This window comes from Sander lucioperca, chromosome 8, assembly GCF_008315115.2.
Source record: "Sander lucioperca isolate FBNREF2018 chromosome 8, SLUC_FBN_1.2, whole genome shotgun sequence".
NCBI classification, from domain to species: domain Eukaryota; kingdom Metazoa; phylum Chordata; class Actinopteri; order Perciformes; family Percidae; genus Sander; species Sander lucioperca.
The window spans coordinates 5,108,849-5,125,414 of NC_050180.1; the positions used below are offsets into that span (position 1 = coordinate 5,108,849).

The window sequence follows — 16,566 nt, forward strand, 5'->3', positions numbered from 1 at the left end:
AAGTTAACATGTTTAAAACTGCAACCGTTTCACAATGCACGCCTGTCACTGGTACGGAGGAAAATAAGTTTCCCTTGAAAACGTAATTGAAAATGCAGTTTAATTGGAAAGTAATTTTTTTCACACAGGGTTGCTCAAATGGTGTGAAGCCATTGTTCCGAAGGCTCATCATTTTGAAGTCCTTATAGGGACAATAAAAATGTCCCATTGGACCAGAAGGCCATTTGTCTGTTATCCCAAAAACAAAGAACCGTTTCTCAGGAAATATGTGCATAATAATTAGTGTGTAGAATAACTTCTGAGAAGCGGCCCTTCGGAGCAATACGCCTTAGGGACAATGGGTTGTTGGACAAATGGGCTTTCGGTTCACAAGACATTTTTGGACTTATTGGGGCTTCAAAATTATGAAACGTCAGATCAATGGGCAGTCCCCGCTCAAATATATGGTGGATTACTTTTAAGAGCAATTGCTGTTTGACTAAAATATGACCAGATAATGTAATGAATATGAATAACATGAGAAAAGAAAAGATCATTTCAACTTATTTTCAATCTTTATATGGAGAGAAATCTCTTTGTGAATTGCACGTTGAATGTGAATTGTGCTTCTGATTGATTCTCAACCACAGAGAACACTATCTCTGGTAGAAACAGAGCTGGAGCCTTGGACACCAGCAGCTTTCATGCTCTCAGCGTGAAGGACTTACAGGAAACCACAGCGTGATAAATATCAGCTGCTGTTTCATGTATCTGATGTATGCTGCTTTTATGTCACAGAGTGAAGTTACACGAACGTGCTTTCTTTTTCAAGTTTATTCTGTTTTAGTGTTTGTCTGCCAGTTGGTTTGGCTCTTCACGTGTTCCTGTGACCTGTGTTATCCAAAGCATACTCTATGCATGTTCCTGCTGAATAGTATTGATCTGCCAACTAATCCTGTGATTAGACAAATCATTTGACTGTCAGGATAGACACAGTGGGGATGGAGACTTCAGCTATAGAGATTAGCAGCTCTATAACATAGTGCACTTTATGGCTCGTTTTCTGTGCAGTTTAACTTCTGCAACTGTGTATCTTCAAACTAAGAAAACTCAAAAATCGGCCTTGGCATTTTAGCCCAGACCGGCCCACCACATAAGATTAGAAATACCACCCGTCCTTGCGCTCCCCTGAATATGTATAGCAACTCCTACTCCTTAAAACTACTAACGCCATGTAATGAGTAAGCAAGAATCAGTGAGAGTTGACACATTAAATACTTCAAAAAGCCATTTATTAATACAATAAAATGGTATACTCCTCAGTGTTATCATCAACAGTTTGTCCACCACTTGTTTTTGGCTCAGTTTTATCAAGGGGCAAAGTGTTTTAAGGGGAGTTGTGCTTACCGCAGGTTCTACCCTCACTCCCTCATCTCTGTCTCTCTCCTCCTGAGTCTCCTCCTCACTGTGCATGCCACTGCCGCTGACACCGACACCACCACCACTATCATCAGCCACGGGAGCTGATGAAGGTCCTGCCACTGCCGAAAACAAATAAAATAATAAATTGAATTTATATAGCGCTTTTCATGAACTCAAAGTCATAGTAGTTGAGTGCATTTCACTAGAAGTAAAATCACATTTTGCTGTCACAAAGATAGTAAATAGAAAGAATCAGAAATAGCATGTGCACTTCAGTTTCTTGGACGTCAGAGGGAAAGTTTTGCCTCTCCTGACAGGTGAGCAGCTGAGATACAGTATAATTTGGTATCTTTTAGATAGTGTTGCTTTGCAACCAACAAGCCTTCTAGCATGGTGCTGACAAACAGTAAGACCTTGAATTGGCATCTTTAAAAAATATTTTTGTCTGATGCACCATTTGTTTCAAAGACAAGTGCAAACTGGCTTAATAGTAAGTAGTGATGGTATTAGTAGAACAATCCATCAACCAATCAGAGCCTTGTAGGTGGGATTACGAATCTGGATACATACCTAGATACCTGGCTACAACCATAAAAAAATAATAATGGTCATGAAAATGGCGACAAGCATGAATGGGAGCAGCACAGGTGTACAGAACAGTCAACCTAGAGAAGTGGACTGAGAGGCCCGCGAAGGATCTGGGTTTGGGTAGTAGTATGGACAATTGGATATTGTAAATAAAACTCACCAGAAGAAGGTGGTACAATTTAGTTTCATTGTGGTCAAAACTGTATTATTTCAGTTTTCAAATCCTCCTAACTGCTACAGTAGCCTCTGTCGCAACTGAAAACAACACGGGTGGGACAGTTGGATTATATTTACTACCGATTGGTCAGGTCAGTAAAAGTTCAAATAAATGAATGCCATGGCAGTTTGTGGTCAAAATAGACCTCAAAAGTCCAGCCGAGAGCCGATTCCGAAAGTAAGAATACAATACAATTTCTCCATTGACAATTGGAGCATAAGCCATAAAATCATAACCGTCGATGGTAGACTTAAAACTAGCTATGACAGGACTGAGTGATTGTATATGCTCATATAGACGCCAAAGGTTCATGGGGCACCAACCTTGTTTTGAGATAAATGTCTTTTATTCGCGATGTCTTGGATAAGTACTTCATTACTCACAATCCTGAACAATCCCACAACCCCACAGTGATGCCTCTGATTGGTGGAACTCATGTAACTGTTTGGTTAAACCCTAAACCCCGCGAAAGTCTGTGCGTCTTTGCTGCTGTACTGTGTAGGCTACTGTAACGTTACTGTCTACTGTACAATCTTTAATAAAAAGAAGAAAAAAAAACCTGTGTTGTGTTTCTGCACGGTAGACTTATCAGTGCAATCATGATCTCCTTGGCTACCATGATGGCTTTTTTCAAGGATGAGAACAAGAGTGTCCAAAGGGGTGAAAACCACTTTAAATCGGGTCATGTTATTGAATGTAGTGTATCCGAGGGTCAGCTTATGGGTTTTGTAAGGGCCAGCATGAGGGACAAGACCTACAAAGTTGTGGTGAGTTTTGCAGGGAGGTTGGTAACATTAGTTTACATTATCCGTTTACTTTAGCTAGGCTACTGTAGCCTTCATACTGTATGAGTCAAATCAATCATTTTATTATTTACACGATTACTACTGAAAGACCTGCTATTAACTGTACATTCACTATATAAAAATCACTATGTTTTGGAGGAAAAAGTGTGCGAGGCTGTCGTCAGATTGGAAGTTGTTCAAGAGGCTCTTTCGCGATTGTGTCTTTGACTATATTATTGAGTGGTGCGCGGTGGTTTATGGGATGAGTAGTTCTTTCGCTCGGAAATGAAAATATGTACCTGTCTTGTACCTTTGACTTTTTTTGGATTTTCTGTTCGGTTTTACACTCAAAATGATATGTTGTATGCTTATGAGTCACGTCGTAGCTGGTTAGCCTAAGGCATGGTCTAAAACTCTTTATGTACGGATTTTTCCAGACGTCGATTGGAGAAATGAATGGGAAACTTACTTCCGAAAACTAAGCTCTCTCGGAGGAGGGGCGGGACTGTTGAGGTCTATGGTGCACATATGTTAGCCATTGTTGCTTATTGATTACTATTGATTGCTTACTGGGATCTAATTCAATTCAAGTGAACTAAAGTGAATTTGGTTTGTCTTTGGTTGGGAGCTGGATATTCAGAATTGGCTCCTCTAAATTGTAGATGGAGATATTTAATGGATCTCTTCAGTGGCCATTTAAATGGTTTTCAAAATGGAAATATAGCAGCATTTGAACAACTCTTTATGGCACATTTTCACAGCAGGGGCTGACAAGACTCAGTGAATTCCAGCACATGAAAATGTACACTATCAGGAACATAACGACCTGTCAGCTAAGTGTATCACTGGAGGTCTATGAATAATGATCTGATGAAGAAATCACAATGGCAAATAGTGTTCCTGATGTGTAATGAGGATTGCTCTAGTTAATGAGGCCAAACAAAACAGAAAACAAAGACAACACAAACAAAATTATGTTAAATCTAAAATGGAGGAAAATTATTTTTCTCTTGTGAGCGATGCACAATGTTAAAGGGATATTTCACCGCTGGAAAGATGAATATGTATTAAACTGGTTCATTTATGTAGTAGAAATGTGGTGTGTGAAGTTGGTGCTAGCAGGCCTGGTAGCTGGATAGCGGAGTCCGGTACACTGTTGTTCAGCCATGTTTCCACAAAAACAAAAACACAGCAGTCTCTGAACACGCGTTGGGAGTTTCGTTGAAGTTGGATGTAGTCCAGTTTGTTGTCTAATGAGCGGACACTTGCAAGCAGGATGGATGAGTCAGGTGGCCGGCTAGCGTTAGCTTTCCACCTACTTCATACTCCTGCCCTCGTTCCGCGTTTCACCGCTTTGGATGTCCCCTTACCCGGCTAGCGGCATAGACACAGGCTGAGGTGCTGGTCTCCGTAGCAGGCGAAGCTCGCGTAGTGTGTCGAGTATTCTGTCTGTAATAAAGTTTCCTGCATATTCTCTGATCTGTACCAATGTATCCCGGTGGTACACATGTGCGGTAGTTTGAATGCACATAATTGTTGTAAAAGTTTGCTGCTGAAAAGAGAGAGCTGTAGCTTAGCTCCAAGATGGCTGACACTCGACTCGCTTCGGGGAAAGACGACAGTCCAACCCCCTATGGGTGGGTTGAAAACATGCGGAACTAGCTGGCAGTAGTCCACAGACTGTGGGCAAAAATGCCTCAGATGACGCTAAATGACAATTTTTGCGTCATCAGAGGCTTTTTTCCAGACCCACAATACAGAGAAATCTAGTCTCAGAGGGACATGAGGGAGGGAAGCACGGTCATTTGAAAATACTACCGGGAGTAGAGTTGGCAAGGCTCCAGGATATTTATCTGTGAATCATCCTCCCAATGAAAATAATGAAAAGCAAATAGATCCATAAATACACAGACAGGTTTTCAGTAGCTTGGGGCTCTGTAAACGAGCAAGATTTATTTAGAACACTGCTCTGCATAATTTATGTCAGATAGAAGATAAAAAGTTTGAGATATGTCCAAAAATGGGCCTGGTCTTCAGAGAATTGTTCTGCCCTGTTTACACTGAGAAGCTTTCGTCAAGTTCTGCAGTAGGAACAGTGACGACTCCACAAGCCTCTGGGTTTGTTCCAAGAAGCAGGTCTACTCATTTACAAGGAAAACACTAAGCAAAGCAAGAACAAGTAGAGTTCTGTTTTTTTTTTTTTTGGTTTTCAAGTACCAGATTTGAGAAGGCTTCAGGTTTTACTTTCCAAGTTAACATCACCTGTCACTGAATTACCTTTTGGAAAACAAAAGGAATATTTGTTCATGCAAAGCCATATAACATATTAAAAGAGAAACCTTTCATTACTTAGGCTGTAACAATACTTTATGGGATTTTCCATATTGTATCACCTCCATCAAATATGCAATAGGCAAACTATGTTTGTCCATTTTTAGATATACGAAATACCTCTCTAGATACTCTGATTAAGTAAAGTCACTATAATGAAAAAAAAAAAAAAAAGAAATCTGAATTGGATGATTTGAAATCCAGTACTCTGGTTTGGGCTGACTCAGTTTCAGTCACAACTCTCCAGCAATTCATCATCCACCATCTGCTCAGCTCTGTAAGAAACATGATGTTTTCAGCTTTTTATCCTGAATTTGTGCTTTTTATTGGAGACCAGTGAGCAGTGCATTTGGGTATTGATACCCCAAGCTATCCTCAAGTCAACAACCAAGTTCGCAGGGTTTCTAAATAGGATAGAATACCTTGGGGGTCCTTTTCAGTTTCTTCCTAACACTGTCCCTGCAGCACTTGACAGAATTCAGGTATTATGAGAAGACAGTGGGAATTGTAAAGAAGTTCAACTTGTTTGGTAGATTCTTCAGTTGCTGCTCAGTTTTTACACTGTGTGATACCATCAAACAATAGCAGCTCTGATTTGTACCAATATTAGCTGTGGTCTTAATGGTCCTATATGGATTAGGGATGCTAATTTAGAGTTTATTTCCTGACTGATAGCCGACCCTCGTTAACTGATCATTAACCGTTAACCGAGACCCAGTTCACCAGTCCGGGAGACTCGGACATATACTTTCCACATTACGCAGACAATGGCGGACGTGTACCGATCGCACAGCCACAATGTTCCGTGCATTGTGGTGGAAACATATAGCCACTTTCGTGGAACCGTTTGCGTGACCGACACAAGTCCCCAGCGGCCCGTGGTGTGTATGTCCGAGCCCGTCTCCACCGCAGTCACCTGCGAGGTTGGCAGCTGTGTGTCTGCCTGTTATACTCTGTGTGTAGGACAGCTGATTTATCCCGCCAGTCCTCATTGATATAGTTTCATGTGTCACGTAGCTCTCAGCTGTGAGCGCCGTCCAGCAGAGAGCCACGGACAGGTAAAAAAAAAAAAAGAGCTGCATAATTAGCACTAGCAAGTTACCTAGCAGTTAGTAAATACATTGTAGAGCCTATATATCCTTTATCATGCAAAAAAAGGTTTTAATCATATTGTTTTAAACTGTTAGCAACTTATAGTATTAATCGGTCAAAATTCTTATTGTCGGTCAATGGTTAAACAGTTGATTATTAACATCCCTACTATGGACAGACTTAAATATGATTACACTTAGACTTTACATTCTTTAAATGTGCATATAGAACTTTTTCCTTTGTTCAGAGGAGTTTAGGGATCCCAGGGACAAACATTGCTTTAGCAACTTAAACTCCACGTGTTTACAGAGCACAGCGGGTGCTTTCAGTCTTATATATAGCCTACTTTATTAATGCCCAAAGGGGGAAGTTTTGCCCTCCGTGTCCCCTCGGATTTATGAACAGGCTCAGTCAACCCCTGCATGAAAGGCTTAATTCCTCAGTCTTCAGCAGCTAGCTGTACTGGGGGAAGCTGCTCAAAACCGCAACAGCATTTGCTTACTTAATATATATATATATTTCTTTTTTTTTTTTTTCTTTTTTTTTTCTTTTCTTTCCTGGGTGTTGATATTTAGTTTTTATTAACATGATTGATTGTTATTGACATGCTTTGTTTTCTCTTCTTGTGTAGGACATAGGGCCTATTGGGGGAGATAAAAACTGGAAGGGCATTGGCATCTCCCTGCTGGTTATTGTGGCGGTGCTGTCTCTCATTGGTCTGTCCATTGTTCTGCTGTCAAAAGGTGAGGCTCCCTGCAGATACATTAGATCATCACAGGCACACAGTTTGTGGAAAATGAATGGAAACATGTTAATGCAGCTTTGTCCCGATGCAAAAGAGCTATTATGTAATATTCCCTTATCCACCTGTTCCTACGTCATATTCCTTTGTCCTGCTGTGTGTGTTGTATGTATGAGCAGATCATGTGATAACATATATCTGTGCTTTTGATTTACCCTCTGATTTTTCTCAAACGATTTGTAGCTGAATTTTAAGACTTGATTGTAATTGTATTGACAGTTGATAAATTGTTGACGGTATATTGTTTTCTTTTATTCTGTAGATGATGGTGGTAAACCCTTTGGTTCACATTTGACACTGGATGACCTCTTTCAAAGAAACTTCCAAATACATGATCCTGATGCAAAGTGGATCAGTGGTAAGTATGGAACAAACACTGTAAATAGTTCTTAAGGTAGTATAGGAAAGGTTGTCACATGTGGTTTATTCAGCAATATCGCAGCTTACATTCTATCACACTACTTCTTTTTTCTATTTATTTCTATAATATCTGCCCATCCGCTGCACTTACAAAAACTATGAACTCATGGGCATAAAAAAGTTTAAAATCGTTCCAATACGGGATGTCTCGAGCATGACGTGGTCATACTCAGATTCTAGTCAGAATATGAGTCTGATACTGCTCCATTGGGCTGTGATTATGGGGCATGTTTCAACCCAACCAGGAAAGAAAATGCCTCTGCACTCAATTGGATAGACCTACAACCAATCAGAGCAACGGAACTCAACTCAACTGTCAACAGAACTCAACCACTCAACACCAATGAGACGAGACAAGACGGTGCATTGTCTCCATAGCAACCTCTCTTTGCACGTCCTAACTTCCAACTTTTAGACTTTTTTTGTAGCTGGATATATCATTTGTTTCGTGTAAATATGAATGTGGATAATGTTAGTGATAGTGAGATGCTTGCTACAGTTGCCTTTCTAGTGATGAATCTGCGAAAACATGTTTTATTTCTCTGATTCACGGCTTTGTTCTAACGCCGCTGGGCACTCTCTCTCTTCAGTCACTCTCTATCTCGCACGACCATATAACGTTACTGTGCTTTCGGGCGGACTTGAACAGCTGAGTCGCAGCGATACCATCAGCTGGTTTGAGTCGAGCTGAGACGGGCCGGTTGAGGATTTTAAAATGAATGCGCTGTCGATATCTTCTATAACAGACGCAATGGCGGAATCTACACATCTCAATTTTCAGAATTCAACCCAAGCGCTCTTTGGTGACGTGGTTGATTCGGTTACTGTTGATCATCGGTCCATCATCGTATAAAGCCCGCTCTGACAATTTGATTGGTCCGAACAGGTCTGGTTGGAGCATAGTTGCTCCACAACGGATCAAGTCCAGACCGAACTTCCCGACCTCAAATGTTGTGGGCGGGGCTAAGTTCAGCTGACATCCAGGCTAGGATGTGTAGTGGAAAAAATTATGTTTAAGCATGATTCTTTATATTTTTGTCTTATTTCTGTTTTAATTTGTCTCACAATGATGAAGGTTTTTTTCTTCTCTTATTCTCACATATTGAAAGTAAGAGCCACCAAGTCTGGGAACGTAATATGTACGCTGAACAGATAGGGACTACAAGGTCACCCTAAACTATCTGTTATTTCTGCCTGGATAGTCGAGACTTCTCACATAGTTGAGATAAACGGGATGTCTAACCTTGGGGTAAAAAGTGGTACAGAGGGGAAGAAGTGAGGTGGCTCCTGAATGTCTGACTATGTTTGATTGTAAGAAATGTGTGAGTCATGTTTAGAAAGAGGGGCATGCTCTTTTTTATCTCACTGGAGATGCATATATACTGTGCTTTTTGTTATTCGTTGAAGAGACCTTTCACACCAGAGCTGCGTGTCTTTTGTGAACCGTGTGCTTCCTGCATTTGTAAATGTAAATAAATACTCAAAGACCAAACTTTGGTTTAATCCTCAAATCGTCCTTATTTGTTTCATCTGGTGTTTTTAATACGCACTCCTGCTGCTAACAAGAAAAACTTCCATTACAGATGTCTCAGAATTTAGTTGACATGTTGGTTAAGTTTGGACTATAAAGCAGGAAAGGTTGAGATAAGGTTTCTCCCACATTTTTGCGAGGATGAGTTTGGCTGAAATCCGGCTGTTAGACTGCTGTCGGCTCAGTCACACTCAGTTTTCCACTTCTGAAAGCCTGATCTTGCAATACCTACTCCTCTCAAATGCTGCCTGTCTCACATGAACACAGTTCCTCATGTAACCTTAGATAAGTTTTCTTCATGTTTTTGTATGATACTTCTCCCATGAAGGTTGGCGACAGCAAAACATCTTCTTTGTTGTGAAGTCGTTCTTGAAAAAGGAAGGAATGGCAATGAAAACTCTCAATGACTCCTTCAGAACAACAGAGAATACAGTCACTGCCTTGGTGAAAGGTTGCTGTGATTCCGTCGTCATTGTAATTGGTTTGAGAATAGTTGTAGATTTTAGTAGATAATAGTGTAAATCAATTAAATTTTCATCTTGTAAATTAATAATAAGGTATTAGATAGGCAGCAGATAATTATCCAATCAACGATCACAGCTACCTACCTTTTAGGCACATCTATATATGAAAAAACAGTGCGTCTACCAGGTTTGTTTCTGTTAGCCATACACAACGTTGCTGCTGCTTCCCAAACTTCGGAGCGGCCCGAGGCCCAAATCACAGAAAGCACGTGCATTAATGGCACGTCAAAAAAAATGAGTGCCGTTAAAAGCAATTTATGTTGACTTGTTATTATCACTGAATTTTGACAGCCCTAAAAAATATTGATTAATGCAGGAAAACTCAATGTACTAAAGCCTTGCAAATTACTTAAACCTAAGTACACCATACTAAAGTGTAATATTTCCTTGTATTATTTGTACACTTCTTCTTTATGCTCATGCATTAAGCTTCTCTGATTGCACTTAGCACCATTTCAGTGATGGACAAATGGAGCACTCCGTGCAGCTATTATAAATGACAGGAAGAATACACATGTAAAAAGCTGCTATGATGACAATTATAATTCACCTGTGTAATAGCTTGATGACAAACCAGCTGAAACTATAAGACTGCAAATGTCTTATAAACAATAGCTGTAGTACAAGTGAGTCATTTAGGAATGTGTCAATCCACTGTGTTATTGTTTTGTGTCTCCTATGCAAATATTCCTATACTACCGCTATGCTATGGGCGTATGGTTTGGAGGCCTTGTTACAATTACAACATAATATATTTTCTTCAAACATACACTAAATAAATCAAGACAAATAAAAACAAATGAAAGCAGAGACAAAGGGTGAAAATGTAATGTCCAACAAAAATGCAGGTGCAAAGCTATATATTAACTTTATATTTATTAACAGCAATACTTTTAGTTGTTTCAGTCCTAAAAACTGCCAGTGACAGTCTGACAATCAGGGTCTGTTTTCAGTAACCTCACATGTTCAGCACACCATCAGCACTTGGCCAAGGGCTCGAGTCTGGCTGCCCTTTGAGCACCTGCTCACTCATTTCTAGGTCTGTTGGGATCCCAAAAGTGCAACAAGTCAAACTTGCATTGGCCCAAAGCACAAAATAATCAGATTTTATCTGCAGTGTGTTGACAGGGCCATTGTTCAATATGATGACTCAGCAGTACTTGGCCAGGTGCTGCGATTCTTGGCCTCCAAACCTTACAGTAGTCAGTTTTTGAACACATGCCTCCAACCAACTGGTATTTTTCCACAGCCTGCCTATGGCAGATAGCGATAAGAGTGAATGACTGCCACTATCAGCTACAATAATCACAGGAACATGCATGGTGAAAGAGGTGCATCCACTTTAGAACGTAATTAATTACAAGCGCTCACTTATTTTTCAAAATTTTTATTTCACTTGAAGCTGCACTAATTAGTATTGTTTATGTTTCAATCACAGGACTGTGAAAGGTGTCACACATGGTGATGGACCCACAGAGAAAACAGCCAACTTTGCAGTTCCCTTCAGCTCCATAGAGCATTTTAGTCTATTTTGGATTATTGTTTTGGTTTTCTGGCCTGCAATGTCATTTGTAGTCTCAGCAGCAGACTGTACACAACACATTCTCATGAGTGGATTCAAATGGTATCGTACGTATGCACTACAATTTGTGACCGGCAACAGGTCATGTGACAGTTAAGTTTAGACACAAAAGGTGATTGTGAGGTAGGTACGTGCTACTTTTAGTCCATGGGAAAGATCTCACAACTCATTCATTCAGTCCGCCACTTGGCACAAAAATGACAAAGTCACATGTTCTGTTAACCAGTAACATCAACTGACTTCCTCCTCTGCTTACGGCCTCTAAAGGGCTTTGCCACTTCAGTATAAGGCTCCAAAAACACTGGATCATACAATTCCCACAATGCAACTCAGTAGCATTTTATGGTGTCTCCCTGCTTGGGAAATGCCCATGTCTTTCAAAATCCATGGCCCCGGTATGTTAAAGATGTGTTGTCACCAAACCTTAACTGAGATAACCCCAATGTTATAACATCTCATGCAGCGGGGGTAAGGCACACGGACCGCAGGGTGTGCTAACGTTAGCTTCTTGTCTCATTTTTGGTCTGATAAAGAGTATATTCATCAAATTTAGTGCCCATAATGCTATTTTCCAAGCTACTGTAGCCATCATATATCAAGGGACCCGCGTGAGCTTGGTTTTCATGGTAAAGTAGCCATTGAGGCTTTCGTCCTGTTTGTCACTCTGCCTGTGGTCTATATCGACGATGTTTCATTTCCTGTATTGTTCAGGTGCCACTGGAAATTCCACCGGATGTACCTCATTTCGGCCGGATGTCCGTTACCTTCCTCTTTCTTTGTGTTGGCATTTTAAACTCCGGTGGATTTCTGAGGACTATGGTTAACTGCTCCTCAGATCTCTGCAGGGTGAATCCAGACAGCTAGCTAGACTATCTGTCCAATCTGAGTTTTCTGTTGCACGACTAAAACAACCTTGGAATGTACACATTTCACCAAAAAGAGTTCCTTCCTGAGGCTATTTTGCAGAGGTACCATTGCTCCATCTGGCGCTTAGCACCGCCAAAGATGATTGTGATTGGTTTAAAGAAATCTCAATAAACCAGAGCACCATCCCGGAATTTTGTGTGCACTAGCCAGACCCTCCTCCGCAGCACTATGGAGGAAGGTCTGGCAATGCGAGACTACTCTGCCTGAGGAGCAACTGCTGTACTTGCGCTGTTGTTTATTTACTTGTCATGACTTTGCGAGTGATGACATCCTATCACTGTTCCAGTTGCTCACCCTCAAAGAGGAGAGAGCGTTTGACTGTTAGCTTGAGTTAAGTGGAGCAGACGGCTCTGCTCGACTTCATGACATTTCATACAATTCTGATACAATTTAGTAGAGGCGGTGCACCGCTGCTAAATGTATAGGAAACACTGCACAGTATACTGTTTTCACAGGCTGAGTAGTGTTTCCTACGGTAAATCTTGAACCGCATGTGTAAAATAATGACTAATGAAGGGTAAAATGTCCCCTGATTCAATGCCTTAACCTTTACATTCCTGATATACCCTGAATAAACAATGTCAATGTCAATTGAGAACCATGTCGGTTGCTTACACTGATACTACACGGTAAAACTTGGCCATTTTCTTCACACCACAATATAGTTTTAAAAGTTAAAAAAAAAAAATTCCAGGGCTAGAGATGTGTGATCAATCATTTAGGTAACAGCATCAACAGTGGCATAACGGGGGATTTCCTTTCATTCTTGGCCTTACAAAACAGTGGCAAGTCATTGGTGGCTGGGATACTTTTAATCACAGCTGAGATTGCATGTCACTTTTATTCTCGGAGGCTTTATAGATGGAACGGGTGTCAACTCAGGAGGACACTAGCCTCATTTTCCAATTACTTTTGCTGTAAAATGTTTTATATAACCATTGATTTGAGACATGTACTGCATATAAAATAGGCAGACTGTGGTTTGTTTCACTGTGGAAGTTTCTTAATGACAAGAGCCCTTTTGATGATTTTTATCGCCTGTTGAACACTAGTGATCCATCTGTCTTTCTTATTTATTTTCCTGTCATTATACTCCAACGTGTTTTGAGTGTTTGCTAGTCTATAGCCGTCTTGTCTTAGATTGATTCCTCAGAGCTTATTCATTGACATTTACATGAGATGGGGACCTTGAAATGATTTAGACTTGTCAAATGAATTAATGGAATTCAGGCCTCCCTGGACTTTGTAGTGTTGGTTTTGGGATTAGACTGGAGTTATTGCAGGCACTGCTGTCATTATTTTCACTGTTGAAAGTTGAAGTGTAATCTCATTGAGCCGAGTTGTTTAAGACATATCCTCCTAAATGAGTCTGTATTGTTGTTGTTTTTGTCTCTTTTGTCAAACACTCTTCTCAGGGGCACCGCTGGCGTCTATCATTGTAATCATTTTCTTGCGTGTTGTTTTCACTTGAGCCATTGTTTTCCTACAGAGGGACCAGTGGTGCCCCATATCCCTAAGAATGATGTTAAATGTTGGTGATTATTTTAAGATTTACATGCAAACAGAGCGTCAGCGCAGAAAGTAGTGTTATGCTTTGTGTAGTGTCTCAGAAAGTAGCGTTATAGAAGTTGGTTGAGCAGCAGAGTTTGCATTCTGTCAAAAACTGACAATTAATATAGTTTTTTTTTTTTTTAAACTGATATTTCACTAATCTGAATTGCTTGGTCTCCTTTGTTTTTGTCTTAACCAAAGTTTGCCATGACCACAATTGTGACTGACCCAGACTTTTTGTCTTGTTTCATAGCAGCTCCATGAGGCAGATTTGAGGCAAAACAGGGCTGTAAGCTAAACACTAGTTTCAGCATGCTAACATGCTCACAATACCAATGTTAGCATATTGATGTTTAGCAGTGTGTTAGTGTGTTAACATTTGAACACACGATGGTGTCGTTGAACACAATCCAGAGTGTTTAAGAAACGTCCTACATCAGCTTTGTGTCTGGTGGGTGGTGATGGAGCAGTGGATATAACACATGCCTTTGGTGTGGGGGTTCAATTCCCACTGCGATACATCAACCAATGTGTCCCTGAGCAAGACACTTAACCCCTAGTGGCTCCAGAGGCGTGTGGCCTCTGACATATATAGCAATTGTAAGTCGCTCTGGATAAAATGTAATGGTGATGGGGTTAGATGAGACCAGTGCTACAGTGGGAGCAATCCTGCTGCTGCACTCGGAGTTAACAATATTTGAATTTGAACACGGCTCACTGCTGAACATTCAAAACCACAATCAGCCTATAGCGTACTCTTAAATCTATACATATACATGTGATGTATTAAATTGACATCAAACATCAGCTGTAAAGTTAAAACACATCATAGTCTGTCTCACATGGAGGTCCAGATGCTCACAATGGTAGGGGCTTTGCAATGATATGCCAATTAAATCAAATGGCCCTGTTAATAATGCAAACTGTAAACATCACATGACAGCAAATCCACATGGCTGAGGTTGCCACGGTAACACATGCGCCACAGGCCCTGTTAGTGCCGACGTCACGATCACGGCGTTAGCTGAAGGCAAAACAAATGCATAGCTTAAAATAAACCGAGGTGACTGCAGTGGACTGCTTGTCATCTGTAGAGACAGCCTTAATATGACTTCTACTGTCAATAAATCTCTGTTTTACAGTGACCTGGATTATGGTTCTTTGGTTTAGACATTGCTAAGAGGGAAAAAGACAAGCCTGTTCATAAAATCCAACATGCTTTGACATCCAAAAACATGGCTTTTTACTCATTTAGTGGGATCTGAAATCTAGTCTCTAAAGCTTTTACATTTCACAGTGTTTTCTAACAGAAACAATAATCACATATTAATGGAATCTCACATTTAGAATGCTCTCTACCTCTAATCAACTGTCTCTTGGTTCAAGTTAGCTGATTTAATTACTCAAATCCTTTAGAAACATTCAAAAATGTTATTCATTTAGATGCAGTACTTTGAGCTTGCCTGTTTATCTCTTAGATGAGGAAATCATCTTTCGAAGCTGGGATGGAGACGTTATGAAAGTCAACATACACATCAACGAGACAGAACTCCTGCTGAAAAACACCACATTTGTAAGTGCTAGCTACTGTCTTTTTTAAAACCTGGGAAATGTTTCCAGTGCACTGAGAATTGATTTTTATTTCTTGTTCCTCTGGGATTCATAAAGCTGTATAAAGTCAAAATCAACAAGCCAGTAACAACTAAATTACACTAGATTTAAGAAAAATCAATTTAAACAATAGGCCACTGCATGAAAATCATGTCACATTTATTATTGTATGAACATTTTTAATTTTTCCTGCTTTCGGATGTCTCATTGTTACTATGGCGACCCGCTTTGCCCTTGGCATGTATTCTGACCCTGCCAAGTTTGGCTCAAGTTTTACTGTAACTTTTTAAACAGATCCCAGTTTGTGAAAATGTTTTTTGGGTTGCATTAAGACAATGGTTAATTAGCAAGTGCATCTCTAAAGTATTCTTAGTTTGAGAAATACAAAATAAATTGTTTTGTTGTAAAAACATCCATCTCCTTTTCTTCCCACAGGCAACTTTCAAGGCCTCAAAGTTTGCAGTTTCTCCAGATCTGAACTTTGTTCTTCTGGGATATGATGTCAAGCAGGTGAGAACATCTTACTATTCTGGTTGCATATATTCAGACACTGGTGTTTGGCTTGGGGCTGTTAATACTGGAGGTTTACAATTCGTAAACTAAAATGGATATGTGACCAGTTTGCAGATAACTTATTTATCTATTCAGAGTCAGGGATTTAAAGACAGTATTGATCCAGCACGAAGCTAAAAGCTTTAGAAATATGAGAAGACATGTTTCATTTATAAGAATGAAACAGGAACAGATTTGGTAATCTAAACCAAAAGTGTTTCTGACGTCTGCCCCTCGCCCGTCTCACAGAACAGATACACTTCCATTTTAAGAAATGGAGTAATCCTCTACAACTGTCACCAATGTTTGCATGATGTTGACAAAGCTTTGAGACAGTCAAAGTATCTATATATATGTATATATCACTGTATTAAGTGACATCAGTGTAGAGGGAACAGGAAAGCTCACTGCTCATAACTACAGGTGTCCGTGCCACAGCCACAGTACCATCTGTCCAAATTAGGTCCACTAGGTCCTGAGGAACCTGACCCATGACCCGCGTCGGACCAGTCAAATTCATTCTCTGTCTAATCCAATCGGTTAGGGCAGAGACAGTCTCCAAAATCATGCTTGATTGCCAAAACTATTAGTGAGATCACCAGAAAAAGAGAAAATGCTCCACTTTTTTTGGACCTTCAACGCAAAACAAACC

At 40.2% G+C, this 16,566-nt stretch overlaps 1 protein-coding gene across 2 annotated transcripts in view; it reads left to right on the forward strand.

Annotated features, from left to right (window-relative positions):
* Positions 1-16,566, forward strand: part of LOC116053533 (inactive dipeptidyl peptidase 10-like) — a 149,557-nt gene that overhangs the window by 78,652 nt on the left and 54,339 nt on the right. For both annotated transcript variants that reach the window (XR_004898013.1, XM_031304613.2), the window contains exons 2-5: positions 7,046-7,157; positions 7,479-7,574; positions 15,230-15,324; positions 15,798-15,872. Coding sequence is in view for 1 of the 2 variants with exons in the window: in XM_031304613.2 (XP_031160473.1) it covers positions 7,046-7,157; positions 7,479-7,574; positions 15,230-15,324; positions 15,798-15,872 (378 nt within the window). In the remaining variant the exon portion in view is untranslated. The remainder of the gene's footprint in view (positions 1-7,045; positions 7,158-7,478; positions 7,575-15,229; positions 15,325-15,797; positions 15,873-16,566) is intronic.